The sequence below is a fragment of the Mesitornis unicolor genome, unplaced genomic scaffold (assembly GCF_000695765.1).
Source record: "Mesitornis unicolor isolate BGI_N332 unplaced genomic scaffold, ASM69576v1 scaffold2032, whole genome shotgun sequence".
NCBI classification, from domain to species: Eukaryota; Metazoa; Chordata; class Aves; order Mesitornithiformes; family Mesitornithidae; genus Mesitornis; species Mesitornis unicolor.
The window spans coordinates 66,123-75,665 of record NW_010169675.1 but is presented as its reverse complement, the minus strand read 5'-3'; the positions used below and the strand labels follow the sequence as shown (position 1 = coordinate 75,665).

General features: G+C 37.7%; 1 protein-coding gene across 1 annotated transcript in view; it reads left to right on the top strand.

The window, feature by feature from the left end:
- Positions 1-9,543, top strand: part of MYO1B (myosin IB) — a gene marked incomplete at its 3' end in the record, with an annotated part of 86,562 nt that overhangs the window by 13,856 nt on the left and 63,163 nt on the right. Inside the window, exon 2 of the mRNA XM_010179409.1 lies at positions 295-410. Coding sequence (XP_010177711.1) covers positions 295-410 — 116 coding nt within the window. The remainder of the gene's footprint in view (positions 1-294; positions 411-9,543) is intronic.

Below are 9,543 nucleotides of genomic sequence, written 5' to 3'. Positions count from 1 at the left end.
TTCCCTCCCCCAACTGAATTAGTCGCAGAGATGTTGTACAATTGAGCTTTTTTAAAAAAAATGTTTATAGGAGGCTTCGAGTTATGTAGAAATAGCTACTTGGTACCCAACAGTGATTGCTGAGAGAGATCTAAAAGGTGTTTCAGAGTGTATGTACATACTTATTCGTTGCTACAATTAGGCTTTTTGTTTGTTTGTTTTTTGCATAAGTATTAAATGAGGGAATAATATACAAGCAGTAAAAGTATGCTAAAAAGAAAAATCCACATTAATGTTTTTGTTTTCCTTCAACAGACATACATTGGCAGTGTGGTAATATCAATAAACCCCTACAGATCTCTACCCATTTATACTCCAGAGAAAGTGGAAGAATACAGAAACCGAAACTTTTATGAACTCAGTCCTCACATGTAAGTACAGTGAAGAAGTTTTAGTTTTCTTTCTGTCCTGAAACAGATGGTACCATCTGTCTCTCTCATCAAAAGCTCTGTGTTGCTTAAAGCAAATAAAACAAAAATCACCACCACCACTCCCCCAAAATCCATTTTTATTGGTTCTTCCTTATTTTAAAGAGAAGTCAAGATGAGTTACTTTTTCTGTTTCATGTACCTAAATCCTGGTATGTGCATTTCAGAACATTATCTGTAATTGTTAGCTGTAGCCTTTATTACTGCATTGTAAAGTAAGTAGTTTGTTTTCAAGGAAATCTGTTTCTTTCAAAGTCCAGATTGCCTTGCGAAAGCTGCTAGGTGTTGAATATGTTTGAGTCATATAGTATTACTTTTGCTATCTGAAACCTAATTTATCTTTGCACAGTGCAAACAATGAAAAATCCATCATGATGAATGCAGAAACATATTCGATATGTCTGAATGGTAGCTGTAGGAAAACAAAAGCTTTGTCTCCTCTCCTCTGTGCTGGGTGGAAATGAACTGCCAGAGTGCCATAAATATATAATACAAATTTAAATGCTAAAATATATAGCATATATACAGACATAATATTGCAAAATATGATTTGCATATGACGTAAATTCCAAGTCTCAATTTAGGAATAGAAGGCTGGGAATTAGATATAATCTCTTGTTCTGACTTGTGTTCACCTTCTGTAATTCCTCTATAGGGGTGCATATTGAAAGAAGTCCAAGGCCTTGCATTATGGTTATGGAGAACTGGCAGGACCCACGTTTTGTGGGCCTGGTCAGAATTGTTGAGAGTGACATGGTTAAGCCCTGTCCATTATAGGACGAGCCTTTGATCACAGGTGTGAGTGGTATGGCTGAGAATGAGGTACCTTGTCTTCAGGGTTTGCATGTTGGAGTAATGGTTTTATCTGTTAGATAGTGTCGCAGTGAGGCTAAAACCAACTGTTCCTCTCTATGGCATGATACCAGGATAGAGAAGTGTTTCCAGTGTGTTGTGAGGCTGCCACCTGACTTTGCAGTCACCCGATTGCTGATCACTGAATATGTAAGTGTCTAAACATGGCCACAACTTTATGCATCTTCTTTCAGTGTGAGCTTTTAGGTTAAAAGGACATTATGTGTGGAAAGAGTTCTGGAAGTTATTTTGTTCTGATTAATTTTTTGCCTTCACACTTCATCTGTAATGTTTCCAGATACATTGGCTGAAATGCAGACAGCCAGTTAATCAGATCAAATAAGCTTCTGGATGTTCTTGGCCCTCTTGGATCTGAACTGCTCAGGTTTTTTTCATCACACTTCTGTTTAGCAAGCACAATTGCTTGCTAAATTAACATAGTTGCTTGCTAAAAGAACTTTCTGCTCTGCTAACTTTGTTCAGCTGCATAAAATTTGCTGTCATATAATGGAGGATTTTAAAAATAAAATCTGGGTGTTACAGTTTGTCTGACATTCTGAAAGTCAGTACTGTGCACTTGATTGCGTGTTGAATCAAGTACGTAGTAGTGTATTGATCTCCACATTTTTCCATCTCTCTTGAGAGATGATTTTCCAGAACAGAAATAGCCAACAGTCATTCATTTATGTCTTACGAGAGTCTTAACTTGGTAGACAAATATTTCATAAACATAATTCATCACTAATGACAATAATTGTATGGTCAGGCTGTCATCTCAGAGCAGGAACTTCTGGAGCCCAAAGACTAGAAATCCACTTTAAGAGCAATAGTCTGAAGTGACAAAATGTTGAATTTCAACTTATGCCAGGAGGTCACTACTGTGTGATAGTAATGGATTTTCCTTTCAGGTTTGAATAGAGTGCCAAGTCATGAAAAGTGTAAGACTAATTTGTCTCGGACAGATACAGTCTCTCCACAAATTTTCTGTATTTGATACTGCTTCTGTATGAAAATTTGTCTTCTGATACCTGCTAAGTAGACAACATATCTTTAAAAATACAAGATTATTTAATAATCTTAGTTATGGTTTCTTTTACAGACACAGTGTTTTCTTTTCAAACTGTAGAAATATAAAATGATCTTACCTTATGGTGACCTCACTTTCCTTCCCACCTGTCCATAGATGTTTATGGGAACTGCAGAATCAAGAGAGTCATTTTTGTCTCTGCTAAAATTTGTAAACTTCTCACCATCTTTAAAAGATACTTAAAAATAGATGTAGATGTCTAAAATCAGGGCTACGGAGGCTGCCTTATGCCATGTGTGATAAGCCCAAACAACTTTCTATCCCCTTTTATGTATACTGCCTTGTGCTGTAGCCTAAGGATTCATGCCAGTCCGCTTGTTCACTCTGTGAACATAGAGCTGGTACTTGAATGCTGGTTAATAGATCACGAGGTGAGCTTACAGAGTGACCTTGTGGTCCTGCTGCAGCCAAGCCGAGACTGAGCACCAGTGGGGTGCTTGCCAACCACACTGGTCAGTACAGGCCAAGATCTGGGTTTGGGACAGAGCCGGCATCATCTCTGTGTAGCTTGCAGCTAATTCTACGGTTGGCTGATCTTGGGAGTAGGAGGCCACTGGTAAAAGCAGGGTTCAGGCATATCTGGGGAGGTTGCCGCACTTCCACAGAGACTGCAATCTTCAAGGTGTTTTGTTTTGTTTTAGCTGCTCAGGAACTGTAATGAAGAGATGCTGTGAGACAAATTGCAATTTGTGGTATTTCTTCTGACGTGGGGGTAAAAACCCCACATTGATTTGTGGAGCTCTACATACTTATTTTTCTTTGATGTGTGAATCTCTGTTGAGCCATAGCCTCTTCAGAAGAATTGATTGTTGGTAAGCCCAGTGTACCATTTAAGGGTGCTTTGGGAAAAGACTTTGGGCTCCTATTGCATAACGCTGAGCAAAGCAAAACTCTTGACTGTTTATAAAGAAACTAATGCATATGACCTAGAAAGTGTTTCTAGAAATAAAATTATATGTAGTGTGTTTCTTATTTCAGCAACTCCTTTGTACAAATAGTCTGATTTTGTTACTAGTGCTAGCTAGAAAAATGCAAAAAAAATATTGCAAAAAATTTATAATAGTGGTTTGATTTGAGATTCCTATAGAAACCAAGTCTGTATGGCACCAAAACTCTTCCATCAGAAATAAACGTGCTGTCACCTGTTGACATGGTAGCTCTTATTCTTCAGGGTCTGTCATTTTGGAGAGAACCTTCAGGTTTGGGAATCACAGGTTTTAAGTGTCAGGGTCTCTGGAGCAGACTGCCATGCAATGCCTTTTCAGAGCTCTGGCTTTGTGTGGAAGCTCCTGGGAAATGAGGAATCTAAATCATACTTTGCTTATTTTCCAGTAGTTTCATATGACCTTCTGTTGATGCTCGAGGTATGTGCAAGCGTTTGGATGTGATGGATTGGTATGGAGGATGTGCTTGAGAATACCAACAGTCCCAGTAAAATAGTAGGCTTGATGAGCAAATGAAAATGGAAGGAAAAAGAGAGAGACATATAAAATGACATGTGGGAAATTCATACCTTGGGATTTTTTCCTCAGATGTGGTCATTGAAGGAAACTTATATCCATGGGAGTGAAGAATCTGTTTTCTTAGCCCTCATTTGAAAGATGAGGGAGTAAACACCTCATCATCTGCTCTGCATCTGCAGGAGTGACTGATGCTTTCAGTGACGCTAGTTAATACTTAATTGCAGGCTTTGGGCAGGTTTTGGTTTTTTTAATATTCTTTGGAAACTATAGCGTAAGGCCACAGATACATTTTGAATGAGCAGCCAAACAATTTCTGGGAGAAAGCTTCTGGTCAGGTGATTTTGGATAGTGTTCTACCTGATGAAATGTGATCGAAGAGATTTGGTTTTAATGGATCATTCCACTCTAAATACACCACCGCTGTTGTGGCACCATGTAATGAAGTGTTACTTTTCTAGGCCTCTGAATGCTTGTTTTTGTAGTCTGTGGCTATTTGCATAGCTGTAATAGGAAGTTTACCAAGATTTTTAATTGGGTTTTGCACTGTTTTATTAGTCTTGCTGGTTTTGTCTTTATCTGCAAGGCAGGACCGAACTTGTCTCTGACTTGACAGAGGAGAGTATGACATTTCAGCATCCAAACAGTTTGCTGCTTGATTTGTGCAGTCCTCACACTTCTGTTCTGCTCTTTCAGTTGATGTAATTACTATTTCAGTTGATGTAATTGCTGTTTTGCTTACCTTGTGGGTGAGCTAGACATGAGAGAACACCACGCTGTCTATCTTGCTAATTTACGTTGACTTCTGCCAGTGACAAAGGCAGCTACTGGCATCTTCAAAGTGCAGGCAGTAGGAAATAAATAGCTTATTGTACCATTTATTTGTCACCATGATGCCATGTCACTTTCCTACCAGTACCAGATTTGCTTTAAGGGATTGCAGAGTAGGTGTTTTCTTGCACTTCCTATCTTACCATCGGCTCCTGGCTACTAGCAGCTCTCCAACTGTGGGAGGTAGGGTGGCATGTTGCTTTTTCCTCCCCTTCATGTTCTGAAATGCTTTAGAAGAATCATGGTTAATTTTAAGTTGAGAGACAAGCCAGAAAGTGGCAACTCTAGTGTTAACAGAGTTCAGATTCAACATGAGTTTTTTTAAAGCTATGCTCTGAAGTATTTATGATGAATAACTGGGACAGCCAGAAAATACCTGGAGAAGGCTTTTGTCAGACGTCTGTTGCATTTCACGTAGGCAATTTTGCTGTATATTTTGTTTGCTTGTACTAGTTCTTTTAAGTCAAATATTTCTGAAGAGACAATAGTTTTGCATTAAAAGCTTTGAAATTTAGAAAGACTTGAACTTTTGCTGGCAACTCCTAAAAACCAGCTTGTCTTTATATTGGGTACAAGCACAAAGATACCAACTGGCTCCCTATTAAAATGCCAGAATAAGGAACTGACTAATGTTCCCAATTTCAGTGATCATCACATTAATATTTTTTGGGACAAATCATTATCCTATGGATATCTGCAATTACTCTGACAATAGATACAATTTGCTGTTTACTTTTCAAGTTTTGAGCCAATGTAAGTAGTGAATATAGAAGTTATATTTTTGCTTTTGTTTTTGTTTTTTGGTTTTTTTTGCACTTCTTTGGAAATGCCCAGATTACAGTAACTCTTTTTCCTTTTTGATTTAAAGCAATTATTTTTGTCTGAAGGGCATGATAAAGTACCAGCTGTGAAGGAAAGTTTTCACCTCTGTGTAAAATGAAGCTTTTCCCTATAGGTGCACAGTGGCTGTCTTTATTTGTTGAAGAAGGGGATGGTGGCGTGATAGCCTGGGCTATAGTTTAGTCCTTCATTACCTCAGTGTGTTTTACCATTTCCTTTTCAGTTTGTCCTTTCCTAATCTTCTTTTGCTTTAATTTTGGGTTGTGTGTGTGTGTGTGTGTGTTTGTTTGTTTTAAAACCTGCCCCCTAGGGTTTTGTTCACCTTGCACTATCCCATTTTTACAGACCTTTTGTTCTTATTCCTAATAATTCCTGATTTCTTCAGTGACTCAGTCTTTGGACTTGTTCATGTAACTCAGCAGAGCGCCTCTTTCACAAGAGATATATAGTCAAGGAAAGATGATAACTTCAGAGGTTAGTTGGCAAAATTAACCACTGGGCGGGGAAGGAATACCTATGACTGACAGAAATAATAAATAACAGTTAGGACTGCCAGTACCTAATAGTTAAACCCATGCTAGGAATGAGTTGAAAGAAAAAGGGGAGAAAAATTAATTTAAAAAAAAAAGTTTAAATTTTTTTAATTTTAGTTTTATTTTTATTTTTAATTTTAATTTAAAATTAATCTTTAAATATTAAAGAGAGTATTGAAGCCTTGTTTTGGAAGGGATCAGGCTTACTACTCTCTTAACCTCTACAGTGAGGCAGTACTGGTTATGGTGTATCCATGAATGTAAATCCCTCAGGTGTATAGGTGAAAAGAGGATGAAGCATTACACTTGCTTCAAGAGTCAGAAGGACTTTATGCCTGAGAAGAGTCTCTTCTGTTGCAGGCTGATGGCACACCACCCATGGGTTGCAGTTTCCTAAATTTTACACTTGGTAGGAGACCTCAGAAGTTCTGAGAAAACAGAGTTTTGAGGACGGCTGTTTTAATGTGGCCATGTTTAAATGGCCATCTGATTCTCTGAAGAGCATTTTGGAAGTGATTTGTGAACCTGAAGGCTTAGGGTTCTCTCGCATACAACAATAAATTTAGCTGCTTCTTGAAATTTGAGTAGGGCTATTTTAGCTGATTTGGATAGCGCATAATGCAGCCATCTCACACCCAGTTTTGTTCTCAACAGCCATCTCGGTTGGCAGTGCTGTCAGTCACAGCTCCTCAAGTCTTGCTGCCAGAGGCCTGCTCATCCATCAGTTTCTCATTTGGAGAGCCGTGTGTCATCCTAGACGATTAAAAAACCCCACAAAACAACACATTCTCGTGTTCATGGGATGTTTTGAAGAAGCCTGCAAAAAAATGCAAGAATTTGGTACCTTTAAAACATAGTGAGTTTGTCAGGGAGTCACTTAACTTCAGATCTGTTCCAGATGCTTTTGTAACACTGTAATTGTCGTCATGGTGTACAAAGGAAAGCAGTCTTGGGACATCCTTCATGAATTAACTGCTGGCTTAGAGCCTCAACAAAATAACTTTGTTTTCAGAACTGTTTTCAAATGTTTATTCGTACCTCTGTACACAGCATACTTTCACATTTGCCTTCAGTCATGTCAGGGATCGAGAGTCAAATGTTGTTAGTTACCTGTGATGGTATCTCTCTCTCTCCTGTTTTTGCATGTGAGTGTATTTGTTATAGTCTGTGCTTATTTGTAAGCATTAAAAAGTTTAGGGTTTGGCTAGATTGTTAGCGTAAAGATAATTTTTAAAAAAGGCAAAAAAAAGTGCCTTAATAATATGTTGGGTAGTGAGATGTGTGTTAGTGCTCCAGTAGCCTAAACTAATGGTAACTTTTTTGCCAGATCCCATTTCTCTCATTTTCCTGGAGCTGGAATGTTCTGTCCAGTGTTCATACTATGCCATTGATATTTTTAGAACATAAAATGCTGAGGGTTTTTTTTAATTAATTCACATTGTCATATAAAGTAGTATCCCTCTACAACACAAAAAAGGCTTGGGAATCCATTCAGTATGACTGAATTTTTGATTGAAGTGGGCATTTAATTAAATAAAAGAAAGGACCTGCAGTAATTTTTCAGTTTTGTAATACAGTTTTCCAAATTTGTCAATACATAACTGCTCTTTGTCTCTTCTCAACATTTCAAATATTTCTCTTTCCAGCTCTTCATTTGTATGTCTAGACTAGCCCTTTTTGTGCTGCTTAACAAAATGAAGTTTTTCTGATTAGAAAATTTACTGATCCTATGGTAGGATTTAGCAATAGAAGCATTTTTGAACACTTTATGTGGCTTTAAATGCAATTTGATTTTTTTTTTAAAAGAGGGTCGTATAGCTTCATTTTTCTTTTTACTAGAATTTTGGGAAATTTGCACACTGAAAAAAATAAGAAGGAGTTAAAAAGAAGACACTGCTATATTAACTACATAAATGCAGACTGAAAAGTGAGAGCAGGTAGAGGCACTTTCAGAAATAAGAGAAATCCCATTTTATGCACTGTGTGCACATGGAGCAGAATTTTCATAATGCCTTTCCTGAATTGGCAGCATGGTACTCTTAAGATCTAGGATTTCAAATTGCAATTAAGAACAGCTGTCATCCTTTCATTGGAAGTGTCTCATTGAGTTTAATGGTTGTCTTTTCTTTCTTTCTTTTTTTTTTTTTTTTTTAGCAATTTATAACACACCAGGAAATGCCCATCTGCTGTGCTAGGAGTCTTTGTCATGATTTTAGATAAAGCATAAACAAGGCTAATGTTTAAAGCCTTAAAGAAACTGCAGTAAAATTCCAGCTCTTGCACCGCCTTTAGAGGCAGAACATTTTCCATTCAATCTCTTTTTATTTGCGACTCTGGGTCCATTATGGTTAATGTAGTTTGGGGTATTAAAGATAAACTTTTTAATGTTATGAATCAGAAAATGCACAGTCTTAATATTTACTGTCTAGCACACTGAATAATCTTTTACTTATGTTTTGAGTAGATAAGAGTGCTGGGACTGGGGTTTTCAGAGGTCTGAACTACAAAGACGGTTTAATTGTGGTCATTTCAGTAAGTTAGTTTATATCTGCATTTTTCTTGTATACATAGTTTCCTTCTATATAATGCAGAAATGATTTTTAGTTGCTAAACCTTGTGGAGTTCGAACTGCAACTGATCCTGATTGCTCCAAGGTGGTTCTTGGAGAGGATGTATCCACAGGACAAAAAAGATGTGTGCAGCTGTCATCCTCCTTGAGCATCAGCAGACCAACCAAAGACATAGTTGTTGAAATGCATTGTCCCTGGAAATAGGCCCTGTGGGCTGGACTGAAGCCTGATGTTTGAGAAATCTGAAGGCGGCTTTTCATTTCTTGCTTTGACTAGTCATTGAAATAAAATTTTGGATACATATGCACAAATCCCACGAACAAATTTGAGCAAGTGCCACTGTATAGATTTAAGAGACTTGTTAGTTTGTTGTTGTACCTGAGCTAACAAGCTCTCAGAAGCTCAGGTAAGCTGTAGTGCCTACTTTGTCCAGGGATTCATGAGTTGTACTTTGGAAAAGAGAGCTAGGAGGCAAAAAATAAGTCACATAAGGCTTCTTAACTTCCTAACAAACTACTTGGTTTGTTAAGAGTGGTTAAGAGTTACGTGCAAAATTTAGAAGAAGAGCGAAACTGTGAGTCTTAGGACTAAAGTAGCAAAATACCTGTGTAATTGCATAGTGTTGATGTTGCTCATCAGATGTTTTCTGGATAACTGAATTACTTTTATTTGTGGCTTTGTCACTGTTGTCCCTGATAAGCTTGGGGGCAGCTGCATGCTTGCTTTTGCATTACAGATCCTAGAATTCAAATCTGATGAAAAGCAACTTACTTTAGCTTACAAATACCCGTGAGGATGTGATAATACTCTGATTTCTCCAGTATTGTAATATGACGTTGGTGGAGCGATCAGCATTTTCTCTGTTGGCAAACTGTGTTGCCTTCCAGTGCAGTCTGTTGCACT